Source organism: Hemitrygon akajei, chromosome 26 (assembly GCF_048418815.1).
Source record: "Hemitrygon akajei chromosome 26, sHemAka1.3, whole genome shotgun sequence".
Classification (NCBI taxonomy): Eukaryota; Metazoa; Chordata; class Chondrichthyes; order Myliobatiformes; family Dasyatidae; genus Hemitrygon; species Hemitrygon akajei.
The window spans coordinates 20,298,506-20,321,693 of NC_133149.1; the positions used below are offsets into that span (position 1 = coordinate 20,298,506).

The following is a 23,188-nucleotide window of genomic DNA, read 5'->3' on the forward strand; positions in this document are numbered from 1 at the left end:
GTCTTAGCTATTGGATGGAGGAGGATAAAGTTTCACCATGGAAAAATATAGGACGAGAGCTAATAGCACCAATAAGCTTGAAGGACTTTCTCCTTATAGGTATGTCTACCAAAAAATGTGATTTGTATTACGGTCCAATTTTAACCCATATGCTACAAGAGCAGCAGAAAAATTCCTAAAATTTAAAAGCATATGGTGCAAATCATCTCCATTATGGAACAATAATCATTTTTTATCGGGGGGGAACCATTCACTAACAGAACTTGGGAGGATAAAGGTAATTTTACTCTTCAAGATATTAATGGGGCAAGTGCTATCCTTAGCTTTCAAGAACTGGTATCTCGATATAATATTGATAAACACTCTCTTTTCTTCTACTTTAGAGTAAAATCAGCTTGTAAAGCCTACAGGGTTCCCTGGAGGCTCAGATTTAAATGACCATCCCATTTTAAGTTGGATACAGAGTGCTCCAAGACAGTGTCATATATCTATGATAAATTAAACTCCCAGAATTATATGCCCACATCAGGAATGAAAGCCTGGGATAGGGATGTATCTGAATTGGGACAAGACTTAGACTGGGGTGCGATTTGGGATAATGCTGCCGGTGCTTCGAAAAACCCAAATCATCGGTATATACACTTGAAATTTTGTCATAGAGCATATCTAACACTGAGAATTAGACATCAAATAGGACTGGTTCCTGACCCATATTGCTCATTTTGCCCCCACGGAACCGTTGGCTCTTTTATACATGTTGTATGGGAATGTCCAGGGGTTTTTGGTTTGTGGGGGAAGGTTATCAGTACTCTTACAGAAGTAACGGGGGTACAATTACCAATGGACACTGTTGTGCATCTTCTAAATGATGACTCCCACCTTTCCCTTACGGAAAAAACACGCAAAGTCTGGCTGGCAGGCCTGACTGCAGCTGAGAAGATTGCAGTCCAGCATTGGAAACCTCCCCGTGATATTTCAAGTACTCACTAGCTTCGGAACTTTTTAGACATTTCTTACCTGGAATTATCATCAGCAAGAGTAAATGATGCACAACCAAACACAATCCTAATGTGGGCACATTCGATATCTAACTTAAAAGATCTTCTGTTAAAATAGGGATGCTCTGTCTGTGTATGCACTACTATTCAGTTGGTGGAGGGGAGAGGGGTGGAGGGGGGAGAGAGGGGTGGAGGGGGGTTGGGGTTGGGGGTGGCTGGGTTAAACAGTCAAAATGTAATCGGCAACTGGTTCTATTGAATGTAATTTGTTGGTGTTGCAACAAGACATGAAATTTGTTGCATTTTGGCAGCAGTATAGTGCAAAGGCATAACAATTTATATAAAAGTACATAAATAGTGCAAATAAAACGGAATTACAAGGTAGTGTTCGTGGATTCATGGACCATTCAGAAATTTGATGGCGGAGTGGAAGACACTGTTCCTAAGTAGCTGAGTGTGGATCTTCAGGCTCCTGTACCTCCTCCCTGATGGTAGTGATGAGAAGAGGGCGTGTCCCAGATAGCGAGGGTCCTTAATGATGGATGCTACCTTCTTGAGGCAAAGCATCATGAAGATGCCCTTAATGGCAGGGAGAGCTGGATCTGTGATGGAGCTGGCGGAGCCTACAACCTCCAGCAGGAGGCACAACAGCAACCTGCAATCCTATGTATTGGAGGCTCCATACCAGGCTGTGATGCAGCCAGTCAGAATTCTCTCCACTATCCATTGATAGATATTTTCAGAATCTGTCGTGACATACCAAATCTTCTTAAGCTTCTAACAAAGTATAGCCTCTGGCATGCACTTTTCCTGATTGCATTGATGTAACAGGTCCAGCACTGATCCTCCAAGGTGTTCATGCCAAGGAACTTGAAGTTGCTCACTCTTTTCTGATGTCTTCTTAATGACCTTCCAGCTTCTCCTTCCTGAAGTCCATAATCTGTTCATTGGTCTTACTGAGATCGTGCCAGGTTGTTGTTGTGACACCACTCAACGAGCCGATCTATCTTATCTCACTTCGGTTTCAGTGAGATTACCTCTTATTCTTCCAAATTCTACAGACTGTAGACCTCCCTGTTTGATTTCTTCCTAGAGAACAAATCCAATGAATCAATCTGATGAACCTTTGTCGCATTCAATCCTCTTGCAATAAGAGCTACCATGTTGTTTGCCTATCTACTTGTTTGCTGATTCTGTATAGGAACTTTCACTGATTTATATACAAGGACCTCTAAACAATAGCATTGTTCATGAAAATATTTCAAGGATTTTTTGACTCTTCTTCCATGAACTCAGATACAAAGTATTTGTTTAATTTCTTTGCCAATGTAGTTTCTCATGCCTCAGTCTATAAGGAACTCAGGTTCGCTTGGTATTTTCTTCCATTTTACATCTGAAAGAAACTTCTGCAGGCCACAAGATGTTTTCCACTAAATTACTACCTTTTTATTTACCCTTTTCTTGTTAATATCTTGATTCCCTTTTGCAGAATTTTGAAATGTTTAGCTTATTTACAGTACTGTCTAAAAGTTCAAGTGCCTAAGACTTTTGCACAGTACTGTATCTGTCAATGTGGAGCAAAGAGCAAGTTTGTAAATCTGGTGGGAGGAAAGGATGTTGGGAATGGCTAGGGTGGAGCGTCAATAGGAGGGGTGTGGGACAGGTGGCAGAGAAGGGGTGCCAGGGCTGGGGGGTGGCACAGGCGCAGCCACACTCAGCCCTGAGACACCAGGCAAGGTCATTTGATTCCAAACACTTGGTTTACTGATCATTACAGAATGTCTCTCTGGTGCTTCCCACTCCCTCCCCTCAACTTTCCCTTTTTCCCAACCATGATTCCCCTCTCCCTGGCCCCTTCCCACTCTCAGTCCACAATAGAGACCCATATCAGAATCAGGTTTATTATCACTCATGTATGTCATGAAATTTGTTTTTTTCAGTAGTACAGTGCAATACGTAAAATTACTACAGTACTGTGCAAAAGTCTTAGGCACCCTAGCTATAAGGTATATATTTGCCGAAGACTTTCGCGCAGTAATGTACAGTAGTATTTTTAACAACCATATAAGCCTTTTCATTGAATTTAATATCTGGTTAGTCACAGCTGGACCACTTTTCCTGTTGGAAATGTGTCCTTTAAAGGGATATATTCAGTGTCTGTTATAAAGTGTGTACTAATTCTTTAAGCATTACTCATTGCTTGTTTTGTTCACAGTTTTTAATATAGTTTCCCAAATTAGCAAAGCAGATTCATTCTTCATAATTTGCTGCCCTTAAATATGAGACCGTGGCACTGGACTGAATTAAATGCAAGAAGTGGAGCCTAAGCAGCAGATAGAAAAGGACAAGCAGCTCAGGGAGAGGTGACGAGCAGCAAAAAGAGGGAAAGCTGCTGAGAGAAAGGGTTAGCGGAGGTTACTGGGTGGAAATAATCTTGGCATTCTGACATTATTAACGGCACCTCAGAATCTTGAGCTGTTACTTGGTTGACTTTGCAGAAGGTGACCCGATGGAGGGCTCAACCCCTCAACTCCAGTCTTCTTGGGACAAAAATATCTCCAGGAAACGCAGAGCCTGGGCTCAGAGCAGAGGGCAGTGGCAGAACGTGGAAGAAAACCTCAAAGGAACAGGCTGCAGAGCAGGTAAGAACACAAGTGGCAGCTAGTCCCCTGCTTGATCCCTTGCTCATTATGTAGCACAGCACACTAACAGGAGATCACTTAGATGACATTTTTATTTTATTATATTATGATATTGGTCTTGGGCACATACATGTAGTTAGGATGCCTAAGACTTTTGCACAGTACTGTATTTAACAACATTGAGCAGAGAGTGTGTTTGTAAATCTGGCAGGAAAACAAAGATGTTGGAAATGGTGAGGGTGGAGTACCACGGGAGAGGTGTGGGTCAGGTGGCAGAGAAGGAGTGCCAGCGGCAGGGTGAGGGTGGTGCAGGTGCAGACACACTGAGCCCTGAGACACCAGGCAAGGTCATTTGATTCCAAACAATTGGTTTATTGATCATTACAGAATGTCTCTCTGGTGCTTCCCACTCCCTCCCCTCTCCCTTCCCCTTTTCCCAACCATGATTTCCCTCTCCCTGCCCCCTTCCCATTCTCAGTCCACAATAGAGACCCATATCAGAATGAGGCTTATCATATGCCATGAAATTTGTTTTATTTTTGTGGCAACAGTACAGTGCAATACATAAAATTACTACAGTAGTATTCAAAAGTCTTAGGCACCTTAGCTATATACTATATATGTGCCTAAGATTTTTGCACAGTACTGTAGGTACCTTTGAGATCACTGTTGTGAGCCTCCTTAAACCACTGTGGTCCTTCTACTAAAGGTACTGCATACAGAAGATTCGGCAACTTTGACTTTGGTTTGATAAAGATGTCATGTGACTTAATAGGTAACCTGTAAGTGGTGCCATTTGCAATTCCATAATGTCTTTGTCCTTTCAAGTGGCAGAGATGACAGATTTGGAGATAGAAAGAACTCCTTGAATTAATTCAGTGAATTTTGCAGATAGTACACAACAGTGCAGCTCTATAAAACCCTGGTTAGACCACACTTGGAATATTGTGTTCAATTCTGGTCAGCTCATTGGAAGCTGGATGTGGAAGCTTTAGAGAGGGTGCAGAGGAAATTTAATAGGATGCTGCTTAGATTAGAGATCATGTCTTATGAGGAAGGGTTGAGCAAGCTATGGCTTTTCTCTTTGGAGCAAAGGAGGATGAGAGGCTACTTGAGAGAGATATATCATATTATGAGAGACATAGACAGAGTCGACATCCCGAGTATTTTTCCCAGGGGGCAATGGCTAGTACTAGAGGACATCCATTTAGAGTGAGTGGAGGAAGATTTAGGGGAGATGTCAAAGATAATTTTTTCTCACACAGGTAGTGCTAAGTGGCTGGAATACACTGTTGGGAGTGGCAGAGGCAGGTATATTAGGGACACTTAAGACACTCTTGGAGAAGCACATAGATGAATGAAAAATGGAGGATTAAGGGTTAGATAAATCATAGAGTAGGTCAAAAGGTCAGGACAACATCATGGGTTGAAAGGCCCCTACCGTATTATACTGTTCTATGTTCAAGTCTGCAGGACACTAGTGGTAGTGAAGATGTTCTGTCACGGACTGAGTGCCAAGCAAATGCACTACTTTCCTTTGGAGGGGTGCTGAGCCACTTGGCTGTTGTTGACAACTGTGCTCATTCATCCAAATGGAATGTGTTTTCTCAGTCTCCTAACTTGTGGTTTGAAGATGAGAGAAAGGATTGGGGAAGCAGGGCTGTGATTCCTCTATTTAGAAGTCTCAGCCTCCACCTACTCTCTTACTCGGAGGTCCAAGCAGCATCTGTTGGGGCAAAGAAGTTGTCTGTGTTTTGGGTTAGGACTCTGCAACAGGACTGAGAGTGCAGAGGGAAGATAGGCGGTATGAAGAAGTGAGAGGGAGGGGTGAGACAGGTGCTGTTTGGTAATAGGTGAATCCAGGTGAGGTGGAGGAAGATGGAGCCAGATGGGAAGGGAAGAGGGGGACTGGTAGGTGAGGTGGAACCAGACAAAAGAGGATGTGCTGGATATTCACTTTCCAGGGTCCAAGAGGCTTATTGCTAACCTCAGCTTTCGAGTCGTGTGCCATGACCTTCCCAAAGTTGATTGTGACAAAGTTAAACTTTAAACAAATATTCTTTGCTCAGCTTTTTGTTGTAAATAAGAACCAGTCTTCAGTTCTTAATGTAAATTGCAAGCAATGATTAGAATGTAGTTGGAGGCAAAGTGAAGTGACCAGGAAGCCTCTTGTCTGCATTGGTCAAACAAGAAGGAATGACAAGGAGAATGACAGAAAGACAAGGTTACTGAAAGAAAAACTTGAATTCATTTCTCAGCCATCAGTTTCTGTGATGGACAACTAGTTTGTCTGCAACTCATTAGTATGTTCTTCTAGTTCGTAAGAATTGTACCTGTGTTTGGAAATCCTTTGTAGTTTGTGAATCTCTTGTAATTTGTAAATATTTTATAAATTAGAAATCCTTTGTAAGTGTGTTAAGAATTATTGTCTAAATTTAAATGTGTATCATTGAAAATAAACTATGTCTAAACTACTCTGTTAGCCGGAAGTATCTCCTCCTTGGTAGCAAGGGGGCCCACGACTCAAACAGTGGGTATTGGCAGCTAAACTCACCACATAGACTAGACAGGTCTTGATACCATATAACCTCCCTGTAGTGAGGGTACTCATAGACGTCTATACTGTAAAATCTTTAGAGTTTAGGGCTTTGTGGACAGAGAACCAAGTACCACCACAACAGATGATGCACAGATGGATTCCTCCCATACCTATTGCTGCTGATATCCCTAGTGAGCACCAACACAGTCTAATGGATTCTATCAACTCCTATACCTGCCCTCCTATTTCTATCTTCAATTAGCTGTTCAATTTAATAATTTCTTCCCCCTTTTGCTGCCACTGTACACTAACTTCTCTCCAGCTCCCTGCTACAGTAACCTTAATCTCTTTAAAGATCCTCACCCACCAAGAGATCTGAACAACGGCCATTTCCAGAGAGAGAGGGCCTAACTACTAGAAGAACGTGGAAAGGGCTACAAGGGAGTTCACTGGAGTCTGGGGAGGCCCGTGAGGAGCCAAGGAGAAAGTAAGGATGAGTTTGGAGAAGAGCTGCATCGATCCCAAGGAGTAGGAAGGAATCAGGGGCTGGGGGAAGAGGAATGTTTAAAAATGGAATGAGCTGCCAGAGGAAGTTAAAGTCTGTCCCGAGCCTTATAGGCTCATCAGGCCAGTGCTTATGGTGGTTTCTGTGGCTTGAAGTGATTGGGAGTACGAGACTTCCCCCCCCCCCCCCCCCGATAGGACACCAGTCTATCATGAGGTTAACCCCCAGCATTTTGCCAGTACCCATTTTCAGCTGGGTGGACTGGAGCAGTGTATGGTTAAATGCCTTGCTCAAGGACACAACACGCTGCCTCGGCTGGGGCTTGAACTCACGATGAGGAAGTGTTCAGTTTTGATTTAAACCCATAAACTGACTTTGGCCTAATTTCTCCATGCCAACATTTACACTCAACCTGAGCCATCTTTCTTCATTTAAACCTATAAGTATGATACTCTATTCCCTTCTCCCTCATATAGTCATCCAGCCTCCCCATAAAATGCCTTTATATTATTTGCCTCAACCACCCCCTACTGTTGCAAATGGTCTGTGCATAAAAACATTTCCTTGGTGATTTTCTTTTTTGACTGTTACTGGTTTTGCTCTTTCTCACAAAGAGAGACCTTCTCTCTGTTTCCACTCTTACATGGAGGAATAACCTACAGGTGATGGAAATATGAAGTAGAAAAAGTTCAAAGTAAATTTATTATCAAAGTCCATATACGTCACCATATACTAACCTGAGATCCATTTTCTTGTGGGCATTTACAGTAGATACATAAACACAATAGAATCAATGAAAAACTACACTAAGTGCAAAAGATGACAAATTGTGCAAATACAAAATGAAAAACATAATAATAATAATAAATAATACTGAGGGCATGAGTTGTAGAGTTCATTAAAGTGAGTCTACGGAGGTGACTGATAAGTTCATGGCCTAAGGTAGAAGGAGTCAATTTTAGAAAACCTAGCACGTTTATTTTCCAACATAGTCCCCTCCTACATGTACACACTTAGTCCAGCAGTCGTGGAGCATATGGATCCCTTTTTTGTAAAGTGGTCCACAGCAGGGGTGATTGATAAGTTTGTGGCCTAAGGTAGAAGGAGATGAGTTATACAGCTCTCGTTATATGCACGTGCAGTTCAACTCTTTTTGTGAAAATGCAGAAAGTTTGAAGTTAATAACTCATCTCCTACCTTAGGCCACAGACTTATCAATCACCCCTGCTGTGGACCACCTCTGGAGGTCCAAGATGCCGATTCTACAAAGAAGGGATCCATATGCTCCACGGCCGCTGGACTAAGTGTGTAAATGTAGGAAAAATAAATGTGCTAGATTTTCTAAAATTGACTCCTTCTACCTTGGGCCACGAACCCATCAATCACCCCTTGTATAAGTTGGCGAATTAGTTCAGTGTTAGGATGAGTGAAATTATCCCCTTTGGTTCAGGAACCTGATGGTTGAGGGGTAATAATTGTTCCTGAGCCTGGCGTGTGGGACCAGAGGCTCCTGTACCTCCTTCCCAATGGCATCAGACATAAATACACACATACACAGATGACAGACAGGCACATAAACACCCACCCATCCACACATACACACATAAGTATGCACATAAACACGTGAACAAAGTTCAAAGTTCAACATAACTTTATACCAAAGTACCGGTATATGTATGTCATCATATACAACCCTGCGATTCATTTTCTTGTTGGCGTACTCAATAAATCTATAGAGTAATAACTATTACAGAATCAATGAAAGACTGCCCAACTTGGGCATTCAGCCAAAGTGCAGGAGACAACAAACTGTGAAAGTACAAAGATAAAGAAATAATAATAAAAATTAAATAAATAAGCAATAATATTGTGAACATGAGATGAAGAGTCCTTGAAAGTGAGTCCTTAGGTTGTGGGAACATTTCAATGATGGGGCGAGTGAAGTTGAGTGAATTTATCCCCTCTGGTTCAAGAGCCTGATGGTTGAGGGGTGATAGCTGTTCCTGAACCTGGTGGTGTGAGTCCTGAGGCTTCTGTACCTTCTTCCTGATGACAGCAGTGAGAAGAGGACATGTCCTGGTAGTGGATGTCCTAATGATGGACACTTTTTTCCTGTGACAGCTTTTCATGTTGATGTGCTCAGTGGTGGGGGAAGGCTTTACCAGTGATAGACTGGGCCGTATCCACTGCTTTTTTGTAGGATTTTTCATTCAAGGGCATTGGTGTTTCCATACCAGGCTGTGATGCAACCAGTCAATATATTCTCCACCACACATCTATAGAAGTTTGTCAAAGTTTTAAATACATACAGATATAGATACATGGCCACATGCACAAAGCAGACAGATGGATACACACATAGAGACATACAACACATGAATAGATACACATGTAAACACAGGGACACACATGGCACAGTGCATGATTAAGTTATAGAGTCAGAAAGTGTGTGTGTCTCTGTATGTACTGTATATTGTGCATGTTTGTAGGGGGTGTGTATGTGTGTGTGTGGCGATCCAGGTGTTTGGTTGTGTGTATGGAAGTGCTTTTCATTGTTATGGCTGTCACCTCTGCATATCTCATCAGATGATTTTTTTCTACCTTCCTCTTTACCCCTTGAAGCCACACCTTGACACCTGGATACCTGCTACCTATTGCCAGTCATGCTAGTCCTTGATGGACTCCCAGACCCATGGTGAACAGCGTCTCTCTCTGAGCATTGATATTGTCAACCAATAGTTGTGTTCCTTTCTGTAAACCCTGTGCCTTTGCTTCTTCATCTGCAGTCTCTCCTTTATGCGTGGCACCATTGGTATCTCTGACAGTATTCTGGCCGCCAAAGAGAATATACCTTTAAGAGCTGAAGCAGAGTGTGTACTTTTAAGTGCTGTGATTAGATTGCAGAGAATTACCAATAGCTGCTTGAAATTCAGAGGAACTATCAGGAATCTCAGAACTTTCCAAGCGTGGAAGTCCTTTCATGCTTGTGGCTCCACATAATCATCACAATCTAAGTTTATGAAGCCAAAATTGGCAGGGGCAGCATGTGGCCATGTTTTAATATTCCAGTAATGGAGCTGTTAAATCTCTAGACAAAACCATCCATAGGAAACTGAATCCAACCACACTTAAAGAAGCATGTGGAAATCCTCCAGTGGGTGCAGAGTAGCGTAGCAGTTACCACGACACTGTTACAGGTTGGGGCGATCCAGAGTTCAAGGTTCAATTCTGACTCGGTCTGTGAGGAGTTTGCACATTCTCCCTTTGATTATGTGGGTTTCCTCTGGCTGCTCCAGTTTTCTCCCATAGTTCAAAGGCTATTGGTTAGCCGGTTAATTGGTTATTGTAAATTGTTCTATAATTAGGCTAGTGTCAAATAGCTGGGTTGTTAGGCAGTGCGGCTTGTTGGGCCAGAAGGGCTTGTTCTGCGCTATATTAAATTTAAAAAAGATGCGAGATATCACCTATAAGTTTGGATTGAAGTTGGGGCTTTTCTCCTTGAAACAAAGATGAGGAGATGTTGGAGGTTTTCAAGAACATGATCTGTCCTTTAACAAAGTTAAAGACAATGTAATAGAAAATAAAGCTGAGAATTGGAAGAATTTCAAAAAGCAGCAAAAGATTACCCAGTTAATTGATGAGAAGAAAGAAAAGGCAATATGAAATTAGCAGTGGGTATAAAAATAATTACAATAGATTCCACATGTAAGAAGGAATAGAAAAAGTTAACTTTGATTCCTTGGAAGCTAAGTCAAGGAAATTAATAAGGAGGAATAAAGAGCCACAAAAGAAGACCATAAGACCAAAAAAACCACAAGACATAGGAGCAAAATTAGGCCATTCAGTGCATCAAGTCTGCTCTGCCATTCAGTCATGGCTGAATTATAATCCTGCCCAAACCCATTCTCCTAGCTTCTCCCCGTAACCTTTGATGTCCTTACTAACTCAAGACAATCATGTAACCATTTCTCAACCGCCTGCTACCACCTCTTGGTTGTCTTGATCTCTGGAGCCTTGCTCTTTGGGCTCTGTCTGTATGCAGGTAGTTGGAATACAGCCAAATGATCCAACTTGCAAAATACGGTCTCGGGAAGGAAGCATTTCTTATCATAGTGTAGCAGTGGTCTAGTGTGTTGGGACCTCTGGCGCAACAGGATACGTGTTGGTGATAATTGGGCTGGGTTTTCTTCCGACAGGCCTGGTTAAAGTCACGGACTATAATTTGAAATGCGTGGTATGGGCCATTTCTTGTTTACAGACAGCATTGTGCAATTTTACGAGTGCTTGCTTATAATCAGCTGCTGGTGGTATGTAAATGTGGTCAGTATTATGGATGAGAATTCCCGAGGCAAATAGAATGATCTACATTTAATCGTTAGTTGTTCTAAGTTAGGAGAACAGGAAGTACCATAACACCAATGCCCATGCACCAACGAGAATTGACTAAAAAGCATACACTGCCACCCCTTTCCTTTGAGGTTCAATTTATTCTGAAAATCATAAAAAATTCTGGTTGGATAGTTGCATCCGATGTGTTCGCTGTTAACCATGTCTCAATGCAGCAGTCAATTGAGATCTGCCTCATCTGCCTCTGATACAGCAGCCTTGCCCTGAGATCATCAATCTTATTGTCAAGTGACTGAACATTCGCCAACAAGATGGTAGGCAGAGGAGGCCTCATCCTCTGCGCTTCAGCCTGGTTTGAACCCTGCCTCGCCTGCTGAGTTTTCAGCCTTGACCTTGCCATTGACCCTTAAAGGCACTACATTTAACTCTCTGCATTTAACCGTTGAACATGAGATCTGAAGATAGAACATAGACATAGAACATAGAAATCTACAACACACTACAGGCCCTTCCGCTCACAATGTTGTGCCGACCGTGTAACCTACTCTAGAAGCTGCCTAGAATTACCCTACTGCATAGCCCTCTATTTTTCTAAGCTCCACGTACCTATCTAAGAGTCTCTTAAAAGACCCTATTGTCTCTGACTCTACCACCTTAGCTGGCAATGCATTCCATGCACCCACCAATCCCTGTGTGAAAAACTTACCTTTGACATCCCCCTTGTACCTACTTCCAAGCACTTTAAAACTATGTCCCCTCATGTAGCCATTTCAGCCCTGGGTAAAACCCTCTGGTTATCCACATGATCAATGCCTCTCATTATCTGAGACACCTCTATCAGGTCACCTCTCATCCTCTGTCGCTCCAAAGAGAAAAGGCCAAGTTCACAACCTATTCTCATAAGGCATGCTCCCCAATCCAGGCAACATCCTTGTAAATCTCCTCTGCACTCTTTCTATGGTTTCCACATCCTTCCTGTAATGAGGTGACCAGAACTGAACACAGTACTCCAAGTGGGGTCTAACCAAAGTCTTATATAGCTGTAACATTACCTCGTGGCTCTTGAACTCAATCCTATAGTTGATGAAGGCAAACACGTCATACGTCTTCTTAACAACACTCAACCTGTGCTGCAGCCTTGATTGTCCTATTGACACGGACCCCAAGATCTTACTGATCTTCCACACTGCCAAGAGTCTTATCATTAATATTATATTCTATCTTCAAATTTGACCTACCAAAATGAACCACTTCACACTTATCTGGGTCCATCTGCCACTTCTCAGCCCAGTTCTGCATCCTATCAATGTCCCACTGTAACCTCTGACAGCCCTCCACACTATCCACAACACCCCCAACCTTTGTGTCATCAGCAAACTTACTAACCCACCCTTCAACTTCCTCATCTAGATCCTTTATAAAAATGACGAAGAGTAGGGGTCCCAGAACAGATCCCTGTGGAACACCACTGGTTACCGACCTCCATGCAGAATAGAAACCATCCACAACCACCCTTTGCCTTCTGTGGGCAAGCCAATTCTGGATCCACAAAGTAAGGTCTCCTTGAATTCCATGCCTCATTACTTTCTGAATGAGCCTTGCATGGAGAACCTTATCAAATGCCTTACTGAAATCCATATACACTACATCTTCTGCTCGACCTTCATCAATGTGTTTTGTTACATCAGAGGAATTTTTTTGTGCGCCACAATCCCGAGGAGATATCGGATTGCTTGGAAGGAGAGAGTGTTTAAAAGAAGTGAGCAGGGGCAGTTGGCACATTTTGCACCCCAGTCCCGAGAGACAGCAGATTGCTTGGAGGGAAAAAGTTTAAGAGGCAGCAAGCGGGGCAGTCGGCATAGCCCCAAGGAGACGTTGGATTTACTAGGCACTTACTAGGATTTACTAGACTTACTAGGCACTTGGCAAATCCAATGAAAGGTTAGGTTTAAGCAGAGCAGCCATTGTGTGAGTCAACCTTTGGTTCATCGAGGCTTTAGTGAGGAGATCATTGATGTAATTTCATTGCTGTTGGTAAGAGGAAATTTACATGCTGCAGATTGCAACAAAAGTAATTCAAAAGGAGTATATTTAAGAGGAAAACTGGTACAATTCCATGCAGCCGGCAGAGTGTTACCAATATACACCAGCGCCATCTTCCAGAAATTCTTTTTTTTAAAGAGCAGTCTCATTTTGTGAAATGTTTTCAAAATTAGAACTCTTTTTAAAACACACTAAATCTAATGGAGGTCAGGGTAAGCTACCTGAACACTGTGACAAAGTGCGAGGATTATTCTGCTTCCTTAGTCACCTGCTCTAAGCTATTAGACTTCTGTGGTGGGACAGGCAAACAGCCATATCTGGTACAGGTTCCTGGAAGTTTTGGAGTGGATGGAGATTCTTGAACAGGTGTGTCCACCTTGGGTAAGTGGTCCTAGTCATAAGGATCAGGCCACTCTATTTCCTTCTCTACCTTTTGTGGACTTTGAAGGTGCACGAGCGCACGCCTTTTCCGCCTGATTTCACCTGGTGATGTTCTGATCACAAACGATCATGGTGCATGCTGTTGGACTGTTGTTCCTTTGGTAAATTGGTCCGAAACCCAAACAGCTTCACCACTCCTGAGCAGCAACAATGATTTTGCTCTGTGAGATCATGCACGCTCTTTATTTTCACACACTGTGTTGTCTCAAGATTTCTCACTTTGTCTAAGTCTGGTAAGGGAGGTTGGAGAAGGGAAGGAAGAAAGGGCAGGCTTGTTCTCTGTCTCCGGCCCATTGACAGCTCTGATGGACTGTAGCCATTTGCAAGAGATGTGGAGCGGTAAGCCAGAAGAGTTTTGTCGGAGTCTTTTGCCTTCAGAGGGAGACTCTTAACAGCTTGCACTGATCTTTCCGCTTCTCCATTTGCCTGTGGGTACTGTGTATTGCTTGTCTGGTGTTTGAACGCATAGTTGTTAACAAGGACTTTGAATACTGAGCAGCTGAATTGTGGACCATTGTCTGACACAAGTGTCTCTGATATTCCATGGTGAGTGAGTACAGCTTTCAGGTGCTCTATAACTGCTGCTGAGGATGTAGAGGACAGCTTGGACACCTCAACATTACATGAGTAGTAATCCACAGTGAGAAGGTATTTCTCTCTTTTCAGCTTAAATGTCTGTGTCTGCAATTTGTGTCTGGGAATTCTGTGGGACGGAAGTGTTCAGCATGATTTTTGTGCATGCATCACATTGCTTTACATAATCTCCCAGCTGTGTGCTCAGACCAGGCCTTACCTTGGTCTTAGATGATGTTTTTCCATGCCTTAAAGTCCTTGGTGGATTTGACTGATAATTTTTGCATGCATAGAAGCAAGAATGACAAGTATGGAGCCCTTTACCATCAAACCATCAGAAATGGTGAGTGTGTCTCTTTCAAGCCAGTAAGGTCTGAGTTGGTGAACTCCTTTTGGAACAGCTGGGCATCCATGCTCACGGTATTGCATGACCTTGCTGCAGATTTGGTCCTTTTTCAACTCAGTGTGAATTTCATCCAGTTTACTCTGTGATGCAGGAAAGCTTTCATGTACCTGAGCTAACTAGCTGTTGCTATCTTCCATGAGGGTGGAGTCAGCTTCCCTGCACTTACTGTTGCGTGGCAACCCCAACAGAGTTTCTGGTGTTATGGAAGATTTTCTGGGGACATCTTCAATGTCATAACAGTATTGCATAAGCCTCATTCTGAATCTTTGCAGATGTGGAGGCAAGTCATTCAAGTGTTTCGAGCTGAGGAGGCTGACAAGTAGGCTGTTTCAAGTAGGAATTTAGTGCCTAGCAAGTAGCAACTAAAGCTTTCACAAGCCCACACGAGAACTAGCATCTGCTTTTTGATTTGGGCATACTGCCGTTCAGTGAGAGTCAGTGTTCTTGATGCATATGCCACCAGTTTCCACACACCACCGGGGCATTGCATGAGCATTCCCCCTGGGCCAAAAGAAGGCCAAACTTTCCCAGCTGGTTTACCATGCAAATCTCTGATACATTCGTAGGTCCCTCCATGTTCTGAGCTCCTGCAACTTTGTCTTAATCTGGTTGCACTCCCTCTGAGGCTTTGCAAATTCGCATTTCTTTTTGTTTAGGGTGATTCGAGCCCATTTCAGTTTCTCCAAGGCAGCTTCCACTCTCTAGTCATGTTCCTCGCTTAAGCCTCCGAAGATGAGTACGTCGTCCATGTGGCAGACTACTCCTTCCAGTCACTCCAAAATTTGGTTCATCCTCATCTGAAAGAGTTCAGGGGCAGAGGAAATACCAAAAGGGAGTCTCTTGAAGGCATAGAGTCCATATGGTGTGATAAAGGTTGTGAACTTCTGTGACTCATGAGCTAAATGGATCTGCCAGAACTGAGTTTGCATCTCGTTTGGTGAAGAACTTTGTTCCTCCCAGCATATCCAATGTGTGCTCAACAGAGGGCAAAATAAACTTCTCCCGGCTCACTGCATTATTCAATTTTGTTTGATCAACAGAGATCTTCACTGTGCCATCTGTCTTGGGAACAGGAACAAAGCCCACACACCAGTCAATAGGCCCGTTCACTCTAGTTATGATGTCAAGCCCCTCTGTTCTCTCAGGTTCAACTTTGAAAACAAATCTTCTCCCGAGTCGCAGTTCTCTTGCAGACTGCATCAGGTTTTCCTCCAGGATTTCCCTGTATTATGCTGCATTCATTTTACCCTCAAACTTCACAAGCCTTCCAGGGCCTGCTGCAGTGAAGCATCCCCACAGCCTGATGCAGCCACCACCATGCTTCATGGTAGGGATGATGTGTTTTTGGTGATGTACAGTGTTTGGCTTTTGCCAAACATAGCATTTAGTCTGATGGCCAGAAAACTCAATTTTGGTTTCATCAGACCATAGAACCTTCCAGCTGACTTCAGAGTCTCACACATGCCTTCTGGCAAAATCTAGCCAAGATTTTGTGTATGTTTTTTCCAACAGTGGCTTTCTCTCTACCATTCTCTCATAAAGCTATGACTGGTGAAGCACATGGGCAACTGTTTTTGTATGTGCAATCTCTCCCATCTCAGCTACTGAAGCTTGTAACTCCTCCAGCACTGTTATAGGTCTCTTGGTGGCCTCCCTCACTAGTCCCCTTCTTACACAGTCACTCAGTTTTTGAGGATGGCCTGCTCTAGGCAGATTTACAGCTGTGCTATATTCTTTCCATTCCTTGATAATTGACTTAATTGTACTCCAAGGGATATTCAGTGACTTGGAAATTTTCTTGTATACATCTCCTGCCTTGTTCTTTTCAATAACCTTTTCGCGGAGTTGCTTGGAGTGTTCTTTTGTCTTCATGGCGTAGTTTTTGCCAGGATACTGACTCGCCAGCAGTTGGACCTTCTAGATACAGGTGTATTTTTATGACAATTGAAGCACCTTGACTGCACACAGGTCTCGAAAAGCAATCTCCATTTAACTAATTATGTGACTTCTAAAATCAATTGGCTGCACCAGTGATGATTTGGTGTGTTATATTAAAGGGGGTGAATACTTAAGCAATCAATTATTTTGTGTTTTATATTTGTAATTAGTTTAGATCACTTTGTAGAGATCTGTTTTCACTTCGACATGAAAGTCTTTTTCTGTTGATCAGTGTCAAAAAAAGCCAAATTAAATCCACTGTGATTCAATGTTGTAAATCAGTAAAACATGAAAACTTCCAGGGGGTGAATATTTTCATAGGCACTGTATGTGTTTAGTTCTTAAATAACTGGCACTTAGTTACTTACTGCCCATTATGTTGCTGCCATTTAGGGCAGCAATGAAGGTCCTCCATCTCTGTCTGTCCTTGGTGCCCCAGGTGTGGTTCAGGGTCCTCATTTCTGCCTCTACGGTATGGCGCCAAGTTGTCTTTGGTCTCCTGCGTTTGTTCTGCCCTTCAGGGGTCAAGTGAATGCTGTCTTGGTGATGGAGTTGGCCTCTTCTCATCACATGCCCAATCCACCTCCAACGTTTCCTGATGACGACTGTGGCCATGTCTTTTTGATGACACTGAAGGAGTAGGGTATATGCCAGCTTTCTGACCCGTACAAGAATGTGGACAGACCACTGGCAATGGGCATGGTCTTGAATGCCTCCATCTTCTTTATTTCAAGGGGAACTTACCCAATTTCTCTATTCTGAACTTAAGGCTGAAATCCCTCATTTTCTCTGCACTCTTAGGGGGACCTCTGCATGCTGTGTTCTGTTCAGAGTTTTAGACGGTTTTGACCTAAATAAGCACTAAATCAAAATTAGAATGAGGCTTAATATTATTGGCATATATTGGGAAAGTTGTTGTTTTGTGAAAAGTCATCATGAGGAAACGTTGGAGATGGAACAGTACAGTGCTATACATAAAACACTATAAATGACAATAAGATGCACACATGTGCGCGCGCACACACACGCATGTATATATGTACATGCAAAAAAGAGCTAAAATAGTGTGGTAGTGAATAGTGAGGTAGAAAATGCTGGAAATACTTGATAGGTCAGGCAGCATTTGCAGAGCAAAAGAGTTAATGTTGCTCACAATTCATTCATGTTGCAGTGAAACTGGGAGTGGGACTGAGGGTGAAGCTGGTTGGTGTGGAGAAAGGGGAACAGAGATAGACTAGGGAAGGTCTGTGCTAGGATGAAGATCAGGAGAAGTTGTCAACATGATTGGTTCACAGGTGGTTACTGCTGGAGCACTCACAGTATCTCTACTGTAAACATCTCCTGTTCTTGCTGCAGATGTCGGCTCGACTGGTGTGAACAGAGCTGAAGGTAACCTGAGCACTGGAACCAAGGGTAAGTTTCCATTTTCCTCTTTGCTGAAACAACTGTCCTATAGAACCAGAGATGGGAAAATCGCTACAGGAGTTGTTTCATGTCTTTATTATTTCTTGGGAAATTCAGTTTTCTACACTTTATTCTTTTTCCACAGTGCTCTATGTTCTCCCACTTCTAGTATTTATCCAATTCCTTTTAAAAAAAAAACCCGGAATGCATTTATTTATAAAACCAATAATACATTTTATTTCTGACTGGATCAACTTACTGCATGCAAACTACTTCTGCTCATTTTTTTTTTACCAGTCACCTTAAACCTGTATTCTATGAATTTGAGCTTTCTTCCACCACAAGATGTTGCTCCGTAGTAATGCTTTCCAATCTGCTGAGATATGGCCCACAACAGTGGGGTCATCAGCAAACTTGAATATGGTGTTGGAGCTGCACTTACTAAATGCTGAGCTGTAATTGATGAAGAGATATCTTTGCTGCTCAGATGTTCCAGGGTTGTGTAAAGAGCCAATGAGGTGGCATCTGGTGTGGACCAGTTGCCTCGGTAGGCAGACTGGAGCGGATCCAAGTCGCCACTCAGACAGGAGTTGATATGCTTCATTACCAGCCTCTCAATACACTTCATCACAGTGGATGTAAATGCAACTGGGCAATAGTCATTGAGGCATTCTTGATCACTGGTATGATTGAAGCCTCCATGATGCAGGTGGCTATCACACAATGCCAAAGCGAGAGTTTGAAGATATCCATGAACGCACCAGCCAATTGGCCAGCATGGTCTTTAGTACCTTGGCCAGCTACCCCATCTGGACTGGCTGCTTTCCTTGAAGGCAGCCCATATGTCATCTTCAAGTACTGAGAACAAAGGATCATCAGGAGATGTGGGGGTTTGCGATGGTTCCTCCATATTTTGACTGTCAAAGTGAACATAGAAGGCGTTGAGCTCATCTGGAAGTGAAGCTCTGCTGTCTCCCGTGTTGCTTGATTTAACTTTGTAGAAGGTCATAGCATTCAAGCCCTGCCACAGCTGTCAAGCATCCCTCGTTGATTCCAGCCTGGTTTGGAATCTCGAGATGGTTTTCTGTAGATCATACTTGCACCTCTTGTACAATTCTTGGTCTCCAGACTTGAATGCCTTTGACCTGGCCCTCCACAGATTTTGGATCTCATGGTTCATCCAGGGCACTTCTGACTGGGGAAGACCCTGAATAATTTTGTGGGGACACAGTCATCTACAGCTGTTTTAAAAAAAAAAGGCTGTTACAACCCTGGTGTAGTCATTCAGATCTACAGATGGGTGGTTGAAACACAGCCCAATCCACTGACTCAAAGTAATCCTGTAACTGTTCCTCTGCCTCCTGCGACCACCTCTTAGTTGTCTTAATCTCTGGAGCCTTGCTTTTTAGGTTCTGTCTGTATGCAGGTAGTAGGAGGACACCCAGGTGGTCCATTTTTCCAAAATGCAGTCTAGGCAAGGAACGATAGGCATTCTTTATCGTAGTGTTGCAGTGGTCTAGTATGTTGGGACCTCTGGTGCTACAGGTTATATGCTGGTGATAATTGGCCAGTAATAATTCATATGCCTGTATAAATGCCTCTTAGATATTGCTATCATAAATGATGTCACCACTTCCACAGGCAGTGCATTCCAAGCACCTACCATTCTCTGTGTGTCAAGCCTGCCTCATAAATATTCTTTAAATCCACCCCCACCTTAAAGCTATGTCTTCTAGCACTTGACGTTTCCACCCAAGGAAAATGTCTCTAATTTACCCATATATTCCTCTCATAATTAGTGGAAACTAATTTTCATCTCTCTTCCATGTGTTTTGCCAATGTTTTTAAATCCTTACCCTCTCATTATTGACACATCTAACAAGCTTCTGGACTACCATCAACCTCTGGGTGAAAAATGTATTTTATGTTCTTGTTGGAATTCTTTGAGGAAAAAAATGGCAGGATAGATAAAAAAGGAGTCAGTAGATGTTGTTTGTCTGGATTCTCGACAGGCCTTTGACAAGATGCTACACATGAATCTGATAAACAAAATAAAAGCCCATGGTATTACAGGAAAGATACTAGCATGGATAGAAGATTCGCTGACTGGCAGGTGGCAAAGAATCGGAATAAAAGGGCCTTTTTCTGCTTGGTGTTCCACAGGGGTCAGTGTTGGGACCACATCTTTTCACACTCTACATCAATGATTTTGATGACAGAATTGATGGCTTTGTGGCCAAGTTTGTGGACAATACAAAGCTAGGTGGAGGGCCAGGTAGTGCTGAGGAAACAAGGAATCTGCAGCAGAACCGAGATAGATTTGGAAAACGGACAAAGAAGTGGCTGCTATATAGTGTAGCAACACACACAAAATGCTGATGGAACGCAGCAGGCCAGGCAGCATAGGAAGAAGCACAGTCGACGTTTTGGGCCGAGACCCTTTGTCAGGACTAATTGAAAGAAGAGATAGTAAGAGATTTGAAAGTTGGAGGGGGCAGGGGAGATCCAAAATGAAATATAGTGTAGCAAAGTGTTTTTATCATGTATTTTGGTAGAAGTAGTAAAGGCATAGACTATTTTCTAAATGGGGAGAGAATTCAAAAGTCCGAGGTGCAAAAGGACTTGGGAGTCCTCGTGCAGAATTTCCTAAAGGTTAAATTTCAGGTTGAGTTGGTGGTAAGGGAAGCAAATGCAATCGGCCCCTTATCTAAAAAAGGATGTGCTGCCATTGGAGAGGTCCAGAGGAGTTTCTTGAGAATGAGTTAACGTAGGAGGAGAGTTTGATGGCTCTGAGCCTGTACTCACTGGAGTTTAGAAGAATGATGGGGATCTCATTGAAACCTATCGAATATTGAAAGGCCAAGATATAAAGTGGATGTGAAGAGGATATTTCTTATGGTGGGGAAGCCTAGGACACAGCCTCAGAATAGAGGGCCTTCCCTTTAGAATAGAGATGAGGAAAAGTTTATTTTGCCAGAGGGTGGTGCATAAGTGGAATCTTTTTCCACATATGGCTGTTGAGGCCAAGTCATTAGGTATATTTAAAGACGAGATTATAGATTCCTGATGAGTTAGGGTGTCAAGGTTACGGGGAGAAGGCAAGAGAATGGGGTTGAGACCGAAAATAATTCCGCCATGATAGAATAGTGGAGCACACTCAATAGGCTAAAGGGCCTAATTCTTTTCCTATGTCTGATGGTCTGAAGGTCTTCCCTCTAATTCTTAGACCAATTATTTTAAATCAATGGTTTTTGATCCCTCTGTTATGCCAAAAAAATCCCTTCCTGTTTACTCTAAATAGGTCCTTAGTGATTTTATACATGTCAAATGTCTTCTGTCAGCTTTCTATATTCCAAAGAAAATGACCTATCAAAAATAATCTATCCATTCTTTCTTCATAACTACAGCACATTTCCAATTACAGCACATCTCATACACCTCCAGTCTGGATCAATCATATCTATATGATGTAGTATGGCAGTGAGAATTCTAACTGTGGTCTAACCAGAAATCGTTACCACAGGGCAAGAAGTTGTTGGAAGGGTGCCTGTAGGTGCCCTCTGTGAATACTTGCACTTTGGGGAAGTTCATGGACTTAATCCACATTCCAGGTATGAAAGCAAAAGTCATATAGATCAAAAATCAAAACTTCCCCACTTTGCTCTTTAAGCTTCTTTATTAACTTCTGCGTTGCAGTAAAGGCCAGGAGTAAGATGTGTCAGCAGCAAGGATCTCAGACTGAGAGTGACTCTGAGCCTGACTGGTGTTTGTATGATCAGACATGGGAGATGCCGCTGAGAAGTACATCATGAGATGGCACGCTGCACTGACATTGCTTCTGTGGGAAGTGTTGCTTTGAAGGTGTCTTCCTGAGGAACTTAGGTGCAGAAAGTTTTGGTCGCATCAGTTTGATCTCTGGAGCTTTAATCTGATGAATGGCAAAAAGAATCAAATGGAGGGTGTTGGGCAAGTGAAGGAGAGAATAAGTTGCACTGGCACAGCAGAATAAGCAAAGGGACTGGTGGAATTACACTCCTTGGAGATAGTCTGAACTTGATGGGCCAAGTATCCTTATTCTGTTTCATTATAAGTATAAAAGATTTTCCCTGTACTGCTTTAAGTGTATTAGAATTCTTCCTTTAGTAAGACCAGCCCTCTATATAATATTCTAGATGTGGTCTTGCTGGTGTACTGTATATCTGAAACAGAGCCTTCTTGCTAGATTGTGTTAGGTCCCCTGGCAAATAGCTAATGTTCAGTCACCTTTACCAACTACATGCTGTACCTCCACACTACCCTTTTGCAAGGTAGCTCAGATCCCTCCACACCTCTGAAATACCCTTGTGGTTAGAATTGTGATTCTAACTGAGTTGTTTCTCTCTTTCCTAATTTTAATGAAGGGTCCTCAATCTGAAAGGTTAACTGTTTATCTTAATAATTAATGACTCCAAATTAGACAGTGATCTGACTCTGAATACTGATATGGTATGGTATGGAAACACCAATACCCCTGAATGGAAAAGCCTACAAGGACTCTACAACTCATGATCTCAATATTATTTATTACATATTTAGTCATTATTATTAGTTTCATTGTATTTCCATAATTTGACTTCTTTTGCACATTAGTTGCTTGTCCATCTTTGTGTGTGTGGCTTTTCATTGTGTTTCTTTGCATCTACTGTGAATGTCTGCAAGAAAATGAATCTCAGGGTAGTATATGGTGACTCTTTGGTGGTACTTTGATAATAAATTTACATTGAACTTTGAACTTTGATACCATTCCTCAAAATATGGCTCATGCCAGGGGACTGCAATTGAGCCATTCTGTAAACAAGGGAAGCGAGAGGAGCAAAGGTTTCATGGAGTTGCAGATCTGGGAGGAACTGCCATACTGCTTCAATGATGTGAAACCTCCTTAGTTCCCCCAAAAGAGGACAAACCAGGAAATGTCGAATCCAAACAGGAACCTAATGTCAACTGAATATTTTTTTTAACTTTCTCCCTCAGGCAATGTGTCACGGAAACCGAGTCAGCCAACGTTATCATGGTAAGTGGAGTCTAAGATTACTCTGTAGCCTGCAGGTAACAGATGTTGTGCCATTTGTATGCTTGGAAGGGTTATTATGTGGCACCATTTTCATTGAATCACAGGGAACCCACAGATAAGGGTAGTAAAGTGGCTCACTTAGTAGGACCAGTGATGAGGTTTAATGCTGACATCTCGCCCATCTGTATAGTCTGCATGTTTGCCCTGTGAGCATGTGGGTTTCCTCCAGATACTTTATTTGCCTCCTACATCCCAAAAGATGAATGGACAGGTATGGAAATTGATCGCTGTCCCGAGTGTGT

General features: G+C 42.6%; 1 protein-coding gene across 2 annotated transcripts in view; it reads left to right on the forward strand.

Moving 5' to 3' along the window:
• tespa1 (thymocyte expressed, positive selection associated 1) overlaps positions 1 to 23,188 on the forward strand; it is a 35,044-nt gene that overhangs the window by 6,274 nt on the left and 5,582 nt on the right. The window contains exons 2-4 of one of the 2 annotated variants that reach the window (XM_073029689.1): positions 3,497 to 3,640; positions 17,789 to 17,845; positions 22,847 to 22,886. In XM_073029689.1, coding sequence (XP_072885790.1) covers positions 3,508 to 3,640; positions 17,789 to 17,845; positions 22,847 to 22,886 — 230 coding nt within the window. In that variant the 5' untranslated portion in view covers positions 3,497 to 3,507. The remainder of the gene's footprint in view (positions 1 to 3,496; positions 3,641 to 17,788; positions 17,846 to 22,846; positions 22,887 to 23,188) is intronic. The other variant, XM_073029690.1, reaches the window with a different exon arrangement.